We start from the raw sequence: 16,639 nt of genomic DNA on the forward strand, positions 1-16,639 counted from the left end.
AGCTTGAAAAGATGTTGAAACTAGTAGCTAAACTCTATGATATCACGAACCTATTGGATCACAAATATTTAGCAAAAAATGAATCATCGACAAATATAATATAATAATAAAAAGAAGTAGCAGTGGACCACACATTGGCGGTCTTGTCCTCGTGCGTGACGTGATGCAGCGTGCGTTGCTTGGTATTCGGTCGGATTTTGGTGGATGGGCCGCGACGGGCTGTGCGTTTCCGGCGATTCCTATCGCGCACGGAAGATGCCTCTCCCTCTCCCCCTCCCCCTCCCGAATCACAGCCAGGCAACCAAACGCTAGGCCTAGGCGGCGGCGGCGGCGCGGCTAGGCCACCAGCGGGCGGCGGCGAGGGCCCGGTCCGCACGAGGCACGACCGCACCACCCGCTGCTGGCGCACGGTGGCCAGGCAGCCAAGCCTGAGCAGCGGCGGGCGGCGTTCCGGCAGCCGGCTGCCCGCAGGCGCGGCTCCGTCGCTCCTCCAGGTGCCAGCGAGCGCCCTGAGCGCAAGGGGCAACCCAGCCCTTAACCATCGAGGTGAGCTGAGGACTGAGAAATTTGTCCATATTTTTTAAGGCTGTCATTGCAATTTACGAAATTTGTGAAAAATTCAGAGCGAAGCAGTGAGAAAAAATATTTTGAAACTTGACTGATTGTTTTGCAAGTCTGAACCATAGAAAGGAGGAAGAGTGGCAGTGCTACTACTGATTTGAGATCTTTCTTGGAAAGTTGTCTTGTAATTTGTAAGCATCCTTATCAATATCGTTTTCTGTTTTATGATTTTATCCTCATTTTAATTCAGATGTTCTCACCTTGATATGTTGATCATTTAGTACAACTATTATCTAATATAAGAGTATAGGTTGAACAATTTCAAGTTATGAACAATTTATGTTGTCGGTGCTCAATTATTTGCTATCGATCTGTACTTTTGGCTGTCAAAAAAAACAACTTTTGCACCCTTTGAAACTCCGAATACCCACATCCCAAATCCTAGGCCCCACCCCTGCATGGCGTATTGGTCGGAGTGGAGGACTACCGTGGTGTTGGGAGCTGTGCTTTGGCAGCCGGGGCAGCTAGATCCATTCGGAGATGGATGGATTCGCCGCTGTGCTGCTACTGCCCCTCAGTGCCGCGCCGCTGTGATTACCGTCAGGGGCAGGGGCGAAGGCCTCGGTTTGGGCGTGTGGCCACGGCTGGTGAGGTGCCCATCGAACCAAGGCCCTGGTGCTTTGGCGCTGCCTGCCTGTACTTAGCAATAGCTAATTTTCAGCTCTGCCAAAGTCAGAGGTAGAATGTGCAGCCATATCCTGAAAAGCACAGGTCAATGTGCAAAGATATACAACACCATCCGAAATTCACTGGAATGCCTGTACTTGAGTTTTAGTTCAATTCTTGAGAAGTTTCTTTCATATTATGTAACTAATTAAGATTATTGTTTTTTTGTTATTGCAGGATGGCCGGGCAAGGGGGGTCATGTCTGAATGCCTGACGAGGCTAGCAGGCTACTAGCCTCAAAAAAGAACTTGAGGTGCCCAAAACCGCGACTCCCAAAACCCTAGCAGCCTCGATTCCTCCCTACCATGGCCATTGCCCCCTACATACTCTGCCTCTCCCCACCGTGGCTTGACGCCCCTCCCCTCCCCCAGCTCCGGCCTCGCCTCCGCCGCAGCAGGTCCGCCAAAGTAGCTGCTGCCGGCAGCAGCTGGGCTCCTGCCGGCAGCAGCTGGGCTCCTGCCGCCAGCGAATCCAGCGACGGGGTCGGCGGCTGGTGGGTCCCCGAGCACGAGAAGCCAGTGGAACAGGGGCAGAGAAAGACTGGTAAACTAGTTTCCGGACAAGCAGATGGTGAAGTATTCCACCTTCGAGCGGATCTACTTTTCTAACCGCGGGGATTGTTGTGGATTTGTAGGGTTTGGGATAGCTGTCCCTGTTGGGCTGGGAGCTTCTGCAGCGATCGCCTTGGCCGGGCTGGCATGGCAGTACCCATCGTCCAGGAACTGTGAGTTGATACCATTCGTGGTCTCCACTGCTGATTCCCCTATTTGCGTCCATGTGACCCTGAAATTTCAGCTTAATGTTGTTGCTCTTGCTCATATGCTTCGTCTATAGATTTTCTGAAGTATGCAATACTTTTGCTTGTATTGTGTTTTTTGTCTAACCAAGTACCGAAACTGATGACATTCGGTATTACCCAACCCTCTTGCAATGCCAGAATCCATGTTCTATATCTGGAGCAGCTTGAGCTCTGTACATCTCTCATGGTATAATCCTCTTCCTGCTGAATCCTTGTACTGAAAAATAGGTTTACAAGTGTGTAATGGAATCACTAGTTAGATTTTGTAGTGGGATACATCTATGACAGAGCAAGAAACATCCACAGCAGCTGATTCCAATTACCATTTACCAAGAGGATATGTGAACAGACTCATGTAAATTATACGATAAGACTATCCACCAGGGTTCATATTCCTAGGACAACTTTGGTCGTTGGTGTGTCCACACCTGTGTGAATTACATTCAAAAGCCCAATCCTTCTCTGAAACTGGCTGAATTACCTGTGTGAAATCATTAACTGCGATCTGAAACAAATAACAAACATGAAATCTGTGCTGATAAATCTAACATAATGCGCACTCGCTTGATGAAAACTGTTTATTTTTTAATAGATTCACTTTATGCTAAATTAGATTGTTGTCATCTATGGTGGTAGTTTATCTATGGTGGTAGTTTTTTCTTTCTTTCTTGTGAATTTACAGTTTTAGAATACTCTGTTTCTGTGTCGAAGATATTGAGTTCTATTTGGAAACACAATTGCCAACTTTTGTGTAAAAAGAACAAAATGAATGGTGGAATCCTGCTGATTTTCAGGTTTACAGCAACTCATAGTTGCCCCATTGCATTATGTTCAAGAGAAATTGTCACCAGAGTCAGCAGAGACACCTAATGAGGATACAAGTGACAGAGAACCTGATGGAGTTTTCAGCACAGCACCAGATGATAAGGCTGAAGCAGTTATTGATGATTCAATGCAAAATAATACATCTGTTCCCAGCCATTTTTTATTTAGAGCTCCTATAGATCCTGTACATGAGGAGGCTTTCTCTATATTGAAGAAGCTACAGGTACTTAATTTTGAGCTATGGCCAACCATGATTTAGCTTGGTAGATCTCAACCTTATGTGGTATTCTATATTTGTGGAAGCATTTCAGTATGACTTGTTTTGCGCATAAACTGCTACTCTCTTACATTTTATATTCCTTAAAAGCTTACCAGCCACTACTGTGGAAACTGTCTTTTTGTTAACTTTTGAATTGATGTAATGTTTGATGTGGAAAATTTTTCTTCCCTGTGTCCTTGGATTTTCTAATTCTGACCATTGATCCTTTTCTTTGGTATGTATGACCATTCAGTTTCTTAGACCATTTGTGTGGAATTTCTTACTAGTGATTGCATAAAAGTCAACTAGCACAATTGCTTAAAAGTTGTTTGGACACACAATGCATGGCTGTTAGAAGTGGTATATGCTTAATACTATGTATGCTTGTTTCATCGGTTGTGCTGTTTCCTGTACATTACGTATGATGCAAGTTCTGTCTGTTGACTTATTATACAATTTTCTTCTGGAAGACCTTTTTGTTAGTTAAGCATAGTTCTAATTATGTTTAGCTCATATACTGTGCCTTCACAGATAATTGAGAAAGATGTTAGCCCCAGTGATTTTTGTACTCGGAGGGAATTTGCAAGATGGTTCGTTAAGTTGTGCTCAAAGTTTGAGAGGTAATGAGGCAAGACAGTATTAAAAAAATCTGTAAACCTGTATGGCATTTGATTATTAGTTTCTTGATTATACATTTTTGCAATTTGTAGGACAAGGATGCAAAGAATTGTTCCTAATAAATTAACTTCTGGCTCAATCCAAAGTGCCTTTGATGACGTAAATGTTGATGACCCTGATTTCTTGTACATCCAATGTAAGTGCCACTGTTTATTGTATGGCATTATGCCAAGAAAATTATTTTTTGTCCTAGAGACAAGCTTCACTATTTAGTCATTCCACACTGCATTTGCCAGTGTAACATGTAGCGCCACTTTTACGAAATTATGTATTTCCTTTTCCCTTAGCACTAGCCTCCATTGGAGTTCAGCACTGACACTGTAATCTATTTTTCTGCATCGCTAATGGAAAGCTTTAGGAGAATCTGGTATTGTACTGAGTAAACTATCAAACTCCTTGGAAACTTCGACAAGTGGTTCTCCTAGTTGTCAGGGAAATTCTTTATTCCTGCCTGAGAGGTACAAACCTAACATATGTAAAATGATGGTTTTCACTGTTTTTTTATAGTTGTAATGTTATTCTCATTTCTATGTTTGTTGTTGTGGCTGTAGTTATCTCTCTCGTTTTGATCTTGTCAACTGGAAAGTGCTTGTGGAACATCCACGTGCATTGGGAATAGACCAAAAGGTAAACGTATGCTTTATCTTGTTATTTTTGTGCTGCAGTTTCAGTTAGATGCTTTTCTTTCATTTTTTTTGGTGAATCCTGACTCTGGTTACTGTCCAGATGCTGAATCAAAATGTTCGCATTTTGCATTTTAGTGATTGCCCAGATGTGTCTCCATCCATGCTCATAGAGCTGATGGCTGGTGAGAACAACATCATCAGCAAAGTTTTCGGTATGATCTGTTAATATTCTTTTTGGTCTCTTCAGTGGTTTGCAAGATCTTTAATTTGTTTAGGAGTGGTTTTCTGCAACTTACTTGCCGAAGACTATTTTAGCATTTTGATTGATCAGTGATCACAATGGTGATTAGGAACAACTTGTTTTGGCATATGTTAGTGGTGATTTTGAGTTATGTTTCAATTTCATCTCTCTAACTGATTGAATTGTAGTACTGGGAACTTTTTTTTAAATATTTACCATTTTATATTGCATTGGGTTTGCCATCTATGTTCAGGTGTTTGCTTCAACACACAAATGTGCATTTTTCTGCGTGATAGTTGTAAAACCATGCTAGCTATTTTTGGTTAGTTTTAATTACTCTTTTAGAAAAAAGAATCTTATCTGGCTTGGACATGTATATGAACTTACCTAGTACTAGATATTTTGCTCATACTGCGTCTTACTGTGTTCTGTATTCTGTCAAGTGTCAACTTGTGACTCTCATTTACAATCTACATCAATTGATATTTGAGAAGATCAGCTATTCCCTGTTTCAGTGTGCTTACTAATTTCCTTCACGATCATGGGATATAATAGGAAATACAAGACGCCTTCAACCACTGAAACCTGTAACAAAAGCACAAGCAGCTGCTGCATTGACCAGTGGTAGAATGGAGGAGGCAATTCGGGATGAGTTAAACAGATTAGAAGCAGAAAATCAAGCCCATCTTTCTGCCATAGCTGAAATAATGGAAGAATTAATTAGTAGAGGAGATATACGACAACAATGGGAGGAGAAGATGAAAAAGGAGCAACAACGAGCTTTCGAAGTTGACAAGGATCTTCAACATGTGTTGCATGAGCTTGCAAATGAGAGGATAGGCAGAGAAAGAGAACTAGAAGACTTGTCGAAAGAAAAAGCAGCTTTAGAGTGCCAGAATCAAGAACTCATAAATCTAAGGTCAGAAATTGATGGCATGTATGATAGACTGGCAACTGAGAATGCAAAGGTCATGGCTGATCAGCAGACTTTGGAAAACCTGTTGTCGGATATAACCGGCAAGCATCAAGCTGTCAATGAAGCTAAATCACGTCTTGAAGGTGAAAAGGAAGCCCTTACAATGCTAAGGTTTGTCTTCTATACGACCTGTCCTTTTCTGATTATCACATGTTTCAGCATATTTACACTTGTGATGTGCTTATATGTTTCGAACACTTAGGAAACATGCATGAATACTAGGTAGGGGTAGACAACTGATTTTACACTTGGCCATGCTTGACTGGGTTGCGAACCTGCAACTCCCTTAGAATCAGCTTTTTGTTGCTGCGTTGAGATGCCACTAGGTTGGAAAGCCAAGCTAAGCTTATTTGGCTGATCAATGGTTATACTGCCAATGAATGCATAACTGCGATTTTTAGAAATTTCCCAATTCTTATTCTTGGGATTCTAATTTTAATTAAAAACTCAATAATAGATAAGCAGGTATACAGAATCTGAAACAAAAACTATAGATATGCTATTTGGATATAAGGGTGGCATGATGCACTTTCAATGCGGAAAATAATACCCCTAGCACCAACACCAGTATTCTTGAAGGATTGCTCAACATGATCAGTGACCTTCAGTGCCATTGATTTTATCTAAAATGTGTTCTCACTTATGTGTACCAACTATATAACATTTATTTAGCCTTGGTAGCATGGAGCATTTAAGTTCAAACTAACATAACTGGCACCCTTGGTCCTCTTGTGGTAAAAGGAAACTGATACTGATTTGTGTCAGGACTTGGGTAGAGGAGGAAGGAGCAAAAGTTCACGAACAAGCTGAGACACTCAAGAAAGCTGTACGAAGATGGCGAGTCCCAGTAGATTCACCCCTGCAAGCTAACTAGGCATTGCATCGTTAAAGACTTGCTCAAAATTTTTGGAGCTCTTTGGTTTCAGCGCATCTGCGTCTCTCATGTATAACTCTGGTTTCTCCGTCTTTTTTATTTCTGGTTTTTTCATGTATAACTCTAGTTCTTCACTCTTTTTTTCATCTCAGGTTTCTCTTTTGATATACCATGCAGATCTCGGGGGGTCACTCATTTATCCCAGTGAAGCAAAGTAGCATCAAATACCCCCTAATGTGGACCAGTGGCAAGTAGCAAACACAAGTTTTAGAAAGCTACCATAGGGCCACCAGACAAATGTTATTGAAGCAAATGAATCTTTAATTGAAGATCTTTGATATCAAAAATCAAATAGTCACTCTGTTCGGCAGCTCCAGCAGCCTCCAGCCCAACAGTGTTTTCCTCTCATACTGCTCCAGCACCAGCTTCCAGCCATCAGCCGGTCAACAGTATTTTTCTCTCATACCACTCTAGCCACCAGCTCCAGCCCAGCGAACAGAGTGAGTGTTGGCTGACTGGTTGGGCATGAAATATGTTATTCTAGAGCCTAAATGCTGCTTTCGCCAAGAAATGCAGGAGTTCAAAAGGTGGCTAACTGGTTGGACCTGAATATGTTATTCTAGAGCCTAAATGTTGCTTTCACCAGGAAAGCTTTAGTATTCATTGCTAATGAAAGTGCTTCTAAAATCACAAAGTTCTTTATTACTAATAAATCTCCTACTACCTAAAAAAGAACTCGGCTGAATCCGCTCCCCCGTGAGTCTGCCCACGCTAAAAAAAAAACGGCATCCCCGTCTCTCTTGGTCCCTCCTTCCCGGTCCGCCCCCCAGGGTTCACGTATCCGACCGGTGACCGGTAACCGCCGGCCTCCGGTTCCGGTATACCGGTCCGGTTTGGCCGGTTACCGGTCGGAACCGGTGGAATTCAAATTTGAATTCAAACTTCCCCGTTCAACCGGTTCCGATCGGTATGCCGGTCGGTTAGACCGGTATACCGGCCGGTTTGGCCGGTATACCGGCCGGTTTGGATGGTAACCGGCCGGTTTGACTGGTACAGGTCAAATTCAAATTTTTTTCTTTTTTTTTAAATTCAAATGCCCACAAAGTATACTAAATAAATATTTGTACAACATATTTTAGTCTAAATGAACCCTCCAACTCTTTTTTATACTACTTTTACATTGTATTTGTATACTTTCGTATGCACGTTTTTTTTATTTAACTTATAAATTCCGCAAACCATACTAAATGAACGAATTTTTGAGAAAATTTGACACCATTAGATTCATCACACCTTGAAATATTTTTAGGAATTTTTTGAGAATTTTTCATTTTTTTGAATTCAAATTCAAAATTTGAATTTGGACCGGTTGGGAACCGGTCGGAACCGGAACCGGTCCGGACCGGTTTGACCGGTTACCGGTCAAACCGGACCGGTTCCCACCGGTAAGGTTAACCATGCCGCCCCCACGCCTTTCGACGGTTCCTCCGCCACGCTCTCGCTCTGCAGCTCCGCCGCCCCGCTCTCGCACCGGCGGCCCTTGACCTGGGAGGCTGGGACACGACGAGCTGACCCGTGCGCTCCTCCTCCTCCGCCAGCTCTTCTCGGCGCCGACGCTCCGCCGGCCCGCGCTCCTCGGCCCCACGCTCATGCCAGCCCGCCGGAGACCCGGTGTGGCGGCCCTTGACCAGGGACACGGCGAGCTGTCCCGCGCGCCCCTCCTCCTCCGCCAGCTCTTCTCGGCGCCCGCGCTCCTCGGCCCCACGCTCACGCCGGCCCGCCGGAGACCCGGTGTGGCGGCCTTTGATCTGAGACACGGCGAGCCGACCCGCGCGTCCCTCCTCGCTCCGCCGAGGCCGTCCTGGCGCTCTGCTCCGACGTCACCCCGCCCCGGTCCGGCATGACGGCCGCGCCTCCTCGCCGACTTCGCATCGCCGCTCGGTGCCGCCCGCCACGCCTTCCGTGCCCTCACCGGATCGCGTGCTCGACGGCGCGCTGCCGCCGCCTCTGCTTGGCTGACCGGGGCAGGACGCCTCCCTCCCCTCCGGCGCCCTCACGCTCCACCACGCCGCACCAGCGGCGCCTCACCCTCCACTGCACCTCGACTTCGCCCGGTGGCTGCTCGTCCCGCCCGTTCCCTTTGGTGAGTCTCCCTCGATTTCCTCGCTGATTCTTCTTCCTCTTGCCCTTGGTGAGTCATGCCGGATTTGATTTGTCAGCCAAGCGGGGCGCCTCTCCTCCGCCCTCGCAGTGGCCGCCAAATGGCTCCAGAGAGGTGATGAATTTGCTCCTTGAGTACAAACTCAGTCGATGAGAGGTGATATAATCAAATTAGTTTGGGTATTGATTGGTCTCTTGAAATATCGAAACACCAAGAGGATGTCATGTCCCCTTCATATCTCGAGCACTTCCCCTCCATTTGCTTCTCTCCCTTTACCAGCTTCCTCTTTCCGATTTGTTTTGTCCTTCAGATCCGTCAGAGAAGACGAAGTGGCGCGAGCCCAACTGCTGCCGCTGCCGCAAGGACAAGATATGCAAGGTGAAGAACTCGTGAGTAATTTTATTAGCCTGCGATTCCCTCTAACCTGCCACAGTCTTGCATCTCTGTTCAAGCACGAGCATTCCTAATGTAACCTCTTGCATCCTCTCCTTTAGCGTGTAGATTACTGAATGCACACCACGTTTGTTGCCGGAATTGGTGTGCACTTGCTAGAGTGAAGATTCCCCGTAACACCATCCTCCTGGTCCCCAATGTCACAGTCTACCCACCAGGTGTTCGATAGAATGTTTATAATAGGATACTATTCTCCGGTAATATTTTTCTCTGTCATAATTTGTAAAAAGGTGTATTACATGTTTAGTAGCACTGTGGACTTCCAGGAATGAGATAAAGGAGGTCATAAACAGGGTAGGAAAAGAGGATGATATCAGAGAGGTGTCAAGGGATGATGGAATTTTTCCTTGTTCATGAGTTGTGGTTCAGTGCTCTGACACAAGATGAGTGTGCAACTAACAAATCTCAGTCGGTTCGTGTTATCATATTGATCTCTTTGACATTAGCTTGTTGAAAGAACAAAATAATCCTTCAGTTTCAGATTGTGGTTTGTATAATTTTTTCCTCTATAGATTAATTTGAGATATTCATTGAAAACTAGGATATTCTGTACCAATTGCTAAAGTGAATTGGAGAACTGTTGTTTTTCTGCACAGCAATGCAAATATCCTGGTGCTCTTTTGGGACAAGTGTTGTTTCTATGAAGACAAATGAAAAAACTACTTCAAATACACTATATAGATACTCATTTGCTACCTGGTGCTATTTTGGGACAGTCACTGCAGAAGGTTTTCTGCAGGAGGCATTCGGCTCACTATGATGCCTTTTTATTCTGTACATTTTTCAAGTTATATGAGTTGGCTGAAGTTACAGACTGATGGTATATTTTTTATGCAAGATGCAACTATTTTTGAAGTGCAACATAGTATACCTTGATTTTTGTATGCTACTGATATTGACTACTGGCCAGAAAATAATATTGATCAATATGGCCTACTAATGAGTTTTTTTTGCGACCATCTATATAGGAAAGAAATGGTTGCAATATGGCAATGGATTTTACCTTGCTATGGTTGATGTGAATGAAAAAGTTTCTTGGAATTGGAGCCGGTTCAAAGTTCTATTGCACTTGATCTGCTAGAAGGTTTGGAATTTTGTTGGTGTTGAGGCATCCCTTTTTTTGATAATATAGTTACATCCATGTTTGAATAGAAGCAAGAGCTTGTCAATGAGTTATTAGAACCTACAACTCACATCTTGAAACATATATCAAGTAGATAGAGCTTGTCAAGGATAACGTCAGTCACTCTGTTTATCTGGGTGCTTTTTAAGCACGATTCTTTTGAGTTTTAGATATCGATAGACAAGCTCAGTATTTTCATGGTAAATGTAATGTATTATTTGCCTACACTGAATAGTGTTAGATCAGTTGCAAAGCAAAATAAATGCTAAATCCTTTGAGAATATGTAGAATTGTATTTCCACTTTCCTCTTTTTTTTTTTGGGATAAGAGAATCTCTAATATTCGAAAACAACAAACAAGCAGTTTGAGAACATTGTCTGATACAATTGTTCAAAACTTTCAGAAACTAAATTGTTAGGTGAACCTTTGGTTTCTTTTTCCTCTTTCTGTGATCCTCAATTATTTCTTGAAGTTAATGCGTTGTGTGCCCTTAGAGTTTCATGATCAAATCATATATTGTTTCTATCTTTCTGGGCAAGGCAAACATCAGTTTTCATTTATCAAATATCTCAAGGAATGTGCGGTCTATTCATCTGTCAATAGGTCAATAATTCATCTCCAAGCTTCGACGTGCCAGCTCGACAGCTTGTCCTTCTGGTTCGACAGCCAACAGGGCAAGTCCAAACAGGCGGGCATCGGGCAGAGCTCCATTCAGGCAGTTTGTTAGCCGCATGAAAAAGGAAATAAAGAGAACTCCGAAGTGCTAACAATAATGTTAACTGGGGAATTTGTTTTGTCTGTAGCAAGGTATGGCACAGAACTACTTGAATTCCTGTATGTGCATTGATATAGATGAATGTATGGAATCGAGCATGATCAATACTATTTCTCTAGCTGGTTACACATCAAACTTGCAAAAATTTCATTCTTGTATATCATGATATATGTGACTTCATATATTGCTTATTTGTGTATCGTACAAAAAAATCTTTTATCACCCGTAGCAACGCACGGGCATTCAACTAGTTTAGTGAAAAGAACAATTATCATTTTTTTGAATTTAAAGAACAATTGTCATAGCTCTACGACCAACTGAAAACACTCAAACAGAAGAGCGTTCACGGACTACATAAAGAGACAGGAGAGAGAAACCATAACTGTTTAGGTCAGATCAGTAAACAGACAATGTAAGATTCTGAAATACATAACCCATGAGCAGTGATATTAACTGTCTAAGCAATAGGGTATGTGTGATTCTAAAATATGTAACTCGTGAGCAGTGATATTTACTGTCTAAGCAAGGGGACCATGAATCCATCCCTCCATGGACAGTTGCGGTGCTGTTGGCGCAAGCAGTTAGCCGCATGTCAGATTCAGCTTAAAAACTCGCTGAATCAAAATGGCACCTCCTAGTAGCTTAGAAATGGAGCAGCTAGCTGTTGGCGCGAGCAATTACTATTAGGCAGGGCCACCATGGCTGTCTGGCTTGCACGCGTGCTCTTGAGGCCAGGGTGACGCGAGCCTCTTCTAGGTCCTCGGTCGCCGGCGTCATTGGGCTGCTTGCACTGCAACTCGGTTCAGAGTTGAGATGTTCAGAACAGACAGACATCTCGCTCCGTGCGGCCTTGCCACAGAGCTAGCTCGCGCTCCTGACAGCGTCGGATTCCGGCGGTGCAGTTCCTTTCCTCCGCAATCGGCGGCGGCGCCCGTCTTCCTCGGGTACGGCGGCGGCTGTCCCCGACGACGGCGCGCAACCAGCTTAACCGCGGCGGGCGCGCGCCTTATTGGGGGTGCCCAGCCCGACCGCGCTTAATAATAACCGTTGGATCTGGATTGGACGGCATCCGGCTACCCGGGTGGACGGTAAATGAAATACCATCCACCCCTAGACGGCAACTGTCCATGCTCTGGCCGCGGCGGCGCACGACGGCGAGCGCCACCACCAGCCAGGAAGAGGTGCGGAGATCCCTGCAGCCCCGTCAGAGGCGGCGGCGGTGGAAGACACCCTTCGCCGTGCGAGCATTGTCGCCCGGCAGGCACGGCGTGGGCGGCGCAACCATGGCTGCTCCACGCGCGCCGCGGCGTCGTCGTTTCGACGTCGGCCGCCGCCGGCGCCCTCACAGTCACAGCGAGGCGGCGCGGACGGTGGTGAGGTGACCAGGAGCGGCAAAGCTTTTCTTGACCATGTTGCCACTCCAAGTCAGGTGTAAAATCGTGCAGAGGATCTACGCATGGTGTGGATGCGTGACGGATTGATTCTTGCTATCTGTCCTCTGCTTTTGTGACTCTATGTATGTCATCAGAGACTGCAAGGTCTGTCAAGTTTCAGTGAATATGTTTATGCGGACATGCGTAACAGCTTGGAGCAGCTCTAGCAGTGCGTATAATTAAAAGCGAAATGTGGGGAAACATGACCACATGCGCGGGATGTTTGTCGAGATGTTGATGTGCTAGTGTATCTCTTTTGTCATGTACATGGTGACTGTTGGACTATAACAGTAAACACATCTTTAACTCATTTTGAAATCCATAGCGTCAAGGTGGAGATGTGAATCATCATCGGGATCTGTACAAAATTAGTGAGAGTCACTGTTCTGCACTATTTTTCAAAGCGAAAGACTCAGATCTGCAATAAGAAAGAGCCTGCCACCCCACCACTATTTACAGCTCGCTTTTGTCCCTGTATAGCGTGGTGTAAGTGGGATGGACATAGCCCCGGCGACCAACTACAATCACGAGGAATGAGGATGAATGGTCACTGATCCTATCCAAACTGCGCATCTCTTTTGACTGCATAGCCTATGACACGAACAGAGCTAGCTTTGGGGCATATGGGGAAGTTCTCTATAATCTTGGTAAAGACGCATGTCAGTTCCCTCTTAGATCTCAACTCATTTGGCAAGACCACATGATGAGTTTAGTGAAGTAGCATCGGGAAGGCATAGATAGCGCTCATGATCAATTCCAGTCACAAGCCGTGTAAATGGTGTAGAAGTATATATGTGAGGTAGGAGGGCAGATATAGGAGTTCGTCGGTTAGATCGACAGCATGTTCTGGGAGGAAGAAGGTGTGCAAGTCATGAGCACTAACATCGGCGGCATCACACAAGTCGAGTGCGCTCCACGAATCAGACGGGTTTCACATACAGAACAGCTGAACCAACTGATGATTCTCGTTTCCCCGCAGCTCAACCACCCAATCTTCAGTTCAGACTTCAGAGACATGAATCGTCCTGCTGGCGGTGAACATAGAACACATGTCAGAGAAAATCAAGAGCAAGCAGTAGCGATCGTACGTGTCCTCGCTCTAAAGGTGCCAAGCTTTAGCATTCATACATTCTCTCTTGCCCTCGATGGTGAAGAGCGCCTGCACCTCGGCTCGCTCATGGTGCGCAGGCTTCTGCACACGTCGCGGCAGCGGGACGGGAGACCTGAGAGAATATAATAATTGTGGTCCCCGACGACGCGGTTCGCCGGACAGCGCCGGCAGCCGTGCCTCGGCGTCGCCGTCGCCGTCGCCGTCGCCGGTGGCTTCCGGCCGGCCATGGCGCGCCTCTGGCATCACCTTACGCTTGCATCGGCTGTTGCCTGCTGGTTCGTGTCGTGTTTGAGGTGCCCAGGGGGTGGACGGTAAATGAAATACCGTCCACCCCGGACGGTAAATCAGACAGCGTCCACCCCCTGTGCCGGCGAACGGCGGCCAGCGCCACCCGCCGGTGAGCTGGAGGCGGCGAGGGAGGCCAGCAAGAGGCGGAGCCGACAGCAAAGGTACGGGCGCGGCGGCGGCACCGGCACCACCAGGCGCGGTGCGATTCATCGCTCGCGGCAGGCCAGGAGGCGCATCGCCCACGGCTCCGAGCGAGTTGCCAGCGTCGCCGCGGTGGCCGGAGGCTGTTGATGCAAGCAATTAGCCGCATGTCAGATTCAGCTTAAAAACTCACTGAATCAGAAGGACGTACACCAAGTAGCTTAGAAATGGAGCAGCTAGCTAGCTGTTGGCGCAAGAAGCAATTAGCCAGGGCCACCATGGCTGTCTGGCTTCCACGCGTGCTCTTGTTGAGGCCAGGGTGACGCGAGCCCCTGCTAGCTCCTCGACGGCCAGCGTCATTGGGCTGCTTGCACTGCAACTCGGTTCAGAGTTGAGATGTTCAGAACATACAGACATCTCGATCCGATCCTTGCCATGGATCTAGCTCGCTCTCCTAACAGCGGTGGATTCCGGCGGTGCAGTTCGTTTCCTCCGCAAACCGGCGGCGGCGCGCGGCGCGCAACCAGTTTAACCGCGGCGGGCGCGCGGGGTACCCGGCCCGACCGTGCTTAATATTGACCGTTGGATCTGGATTGGACGGCATCCGGCTACCCGGGTGGACGGTAAATGAAATACCGTCCACCCCTGGACGGCAACTGCCCATGCTCTGGCCGCGGCGGCGCACGACGGCGAGCGGCACTACCAGCCTGGAAGAGGAGCGGAGATCCCTGCAGCCCCGTCAGACGCGACGGCGGCAAAAACCCTTCGCCGTGCGAGCATTGTAGCCCGGAAGGCACGGCGTGGGTGGTGCAGGGCGGCGCAATCATGGTTGCTCTGCGTGGCGCGCCGCGGCGTCGTCGTTTCGACGTCGGACGGCCGCCGCCGGACGCGAAGCCCTCACAGTCACAGCGAGAGTTGGTGAGGTGACCACGAGTGGCAAGCTTTAGGTGGGTCGCGTCGCCGTCGCATCGCGTGGAATTTAAGCTTTTCTTGACCACGCTCTGCTTCAGAGCTGATTCCTGGTGTGAAATCGTCGTGAAGAGGATTGATTGGTTGCCATTGGAAATTTCGTGGAATTTGCATTAATTGGTTGCCATTGGAAATAAACGTGAAAATTCTCTCTTGCCCTCGATGGTGAAGAACGCCTGCTCCACGGCTCGCTCATGGTGCGCAGGCTTCTGCAAACGTCGCGGCAGCGGGACGGGAGACCTGAGAGAACATAATTGTGGTTCCCGACGACGCGGTTCGCCGGAAAGTGCCGGCATCCGTGCCTCGCCGTCGCCGTCGCCGTCGCCGGTGGCTTCCGGCCGGCCATGGCGCGCCTCTGGCATCACGCTTGCATCGGCTGTTGCCTGCTGGTTCGAGAAATAACGTTTGCGTGGAGGCTCCCCTGTTTAATCCCGACCGCAGGATCTAAATCGGACGGCTTTGAGGCGCCCAGGGGGTGGACGGTAAATGAAATACCGTCCACCCCGGACGGTAAATCAGATAGCGTCCACCCCCTGCGCCGGCGAACGGCGGCCAGCGCCACCCGCCGGTGAGCAGGAGGTGGCCAGGGAGGCCAGAAAGAGGCGGAGCCGACAGCATAGGTACCTGGTGGCGGCGGCGGCACCGGCACCACCGGGCGCGGTGCGAGGACGATGCATCTCTCGCGGCAGGCCAGGAGCCCAGGAGGCGCATCGCCCACAGCTCCGACCTCGCTCCGAGCGAGTTGCCGGCATCGCCGCGGTGGCCGGAGGCGCCGTACGTTCTGGATGGAGAATTTGAGTGAGGGCGGTGACGTTGGGGACGGTGTTGCGTGGACGCATATGGCGGAAGGCGCAGAGATCCTCCTCTCCAACGCCGCCAGTAGTGTCCTCTCCGATGCCATGCCGAGCAGCGAGCATTGCAGGCTTGTATCATCACCGACTGAATGATTTTCATTTGGATCGGATGGAAACAAATCACCGAGAGTCTGACAGTACTATCTCTGAACACGCTTATTTTTTTTTTGGGATTGGAGGATGAATGCTTCCGCTTAAGCAGTTCCCAACGCCCAGTACCTAAACTGCTCTTGTAACAGTTTTTTTCTTCTTCTGTTTCCTGTATTACGGAAATACTATTTGTATGCGTTTTGGGGCATTTTGACTCGCTGGTCATCTAATTTGTTGGAAGAACTTAAGATTATGCATAGGTTAGCAAGCCGAAATGAGAAACAATTCGATCGGTTGTTCCATAACTGATCCAGAAATCAATCCTTCGGATTTACGTTTCACTTGCTAACCTATGCATCATAGCAAATTTGACGTTAGATGTCCTCGTGTCCTAGCTTCTTTGACCTGCCTTTTGAACTTTCTACTTCAGGTAATGAACATGAATTAGTCCTGGAGATTGATCAGCGGACACCAGGGAAGTACATATTGTTTCAAGTTGCTCAGAAAATTCGAGTTCAGTCTAGAGATGACAAACACAGTAACCCATTTAGATTGTGGCACATCATGTGTGAGTAGCTTCGACAGTGAGTGATGTGGTAAATTTATAGCTGTAGATATAGTTTCTTAACTTTCAAACTAGAGTTGTCCTTGAGAACTAACTTCAAGAATAAAACTG

General features: G+C 47.2%; 2 protein-coding genes across 29 annotated transcripts; both read left to right on the forward strand.

Moving 5' to 3' along the window:
• The first annotated feature begins 172 nt into the window (after positions 1 to 172).
• Positions 173 to 7,253, forward strand: LOC120702382. Of its 6 annotated transcripts, none has more exons than XR_005686369.1 (13): positions 214 to 546; positions 687 to 752; positions 1,465 to 1,830; positions 1,922 to 2,011; positions 2,881 to 3,134; positions 3,702 to 3,790; positions 3,881 to 3,984; positions 4,201 to 4,306; positions 4,400 to 4,475; positions 4,575 to 4,686; positions 5,271 to 5,802; positions 6,457 to 6,635; positions 6,743 to 7,252. XR_005686369.1 is itself a non-coding variant. In XM_039986164.1 (12 exons), the coding sequence occupies exons 3-12, from the start codon at positions 1,593 to 1,595 to the stop codon at positions 6,563 to 6,565; spliced, it is 1,710 nt and encodes a 569-aa protein (XP_039842098.1). In that variant the 5' UTR covers positions 287 to 546; positions 675 to 752; positions 1,465 to 1,592; the 3' UTR covers positions 6,566 to 7,253. The 6 variants fall into 6 exon arrangements, 1 of the variants encoding a protein (XP_039842098.1); XR_005686367.1 differs by having other exon boundaries at positions 274 to 546; positions 675 to 752; XR_005686370.1 differs by having other exon boundaries at positions 282 to 546; positions 675 to 752; positions 6,718 to 7,252.
• Positions 7,254 to 8,031: 778 nt separating this feature from the next.
• Positions 8,032 to 11,222, forward strand: LOC120702383. Of its 23 annotated transcripts, none has more exons than XR_005686386.1 (4): positions 8,032 to 8,708; positions 8,785 to 8,882; positions 9,037 to 9,115; positions 10,148 to 11,222. XR_005686386.1 is itself a non-coding variant. In XM_039986168.1 (4 exons), exons 1-4 carry the CDS (start codon positions 8,466 to 8,468, stop codon positions 10,199 to 10,201), a joined length of 432 nt encoding a protein of 143 aa, XP_039842102.1. In that variant the 5' UTR covers positions 8,032 to 8,465; the 3' UTR covers positions 10,202 to 11,222. The 23 variants fall into 23 exon arrangements, 5 of the variants coding, with proteins under 5 accessions (XP_039842102.1, XP_039842099.1, XP_039842100.1 ...); XR_005686388.1 differs by having other exon boundaries at positions 9,037 to 9,104; XR_005686375.1 differs by having other exon boundaries at positions 9,221 to 11,212.
• The last annotated feature ends 5,417 nt before the right edge of the window (positions 11,223 to 16,639 follow it).

Source organism: Panicum virgatum, chromosome 4K (genome assembly GCF_016808335.1).
Source record: "Panicum virgatum strain AP13 chromosome 4K, P.virgatum_v5, whole genome shotgun sequence".
Classification (NCBI taxonomy): domain Eukaryota; kingdom Viridiplantae; phylum Streptophyta; class Magnoliopsida; order Poales; family Poaceae; genus Panicum; species Panicum virgatum.

Excerpts from the sequence above, each read along its gene's own strand:
- LOC120702382 (XM_039986164.1), top strand. The coding sequence starts at position 1,593 with ATGGCCATTGCCCCCTACATACTCTGCCTCTCCCCACCGTGGCTTGAC. Across the intron at positions 1,831-1,921 it reads ACAGGGGCAGAGAAAGACTG|GGTTTGGGATAGCTGTCCCT; the intron begins GTAAACTAGTTT and ends GTGGATTTGTAG. Across the intron at positions 4,687-5,270 it reads CATCATCAGCAAAGTTTTCG|GAAATACAAGACGCCTTCAA; the intron begins GTATGATCTGTT and ends GGGATATAATAG.
- LOC120702383 (XM_039986165.1), top strand. The coding sequence starts at position 8,466 with ATGACGGCCGCGCCTCCTCGCCGACTTCGCATCGCCGCTCGGTGCCGC. Across the intron at positions 8,841-9,036 it reads CGCCAAATGGCTCCAGAGAG|ATCCGTCAGAGAAGACGAAG; the intron begins GTGATGAATTTG and ends TTTGTCCTTCAG. Across the intron at positions 9,116-10,905 it reads ATATGCAAGGTGAAGAACTC|GTCAATAATTCATCTCCAAG; the intron begins GTGAGTAATTTT and ends ATCTGTCAATAG.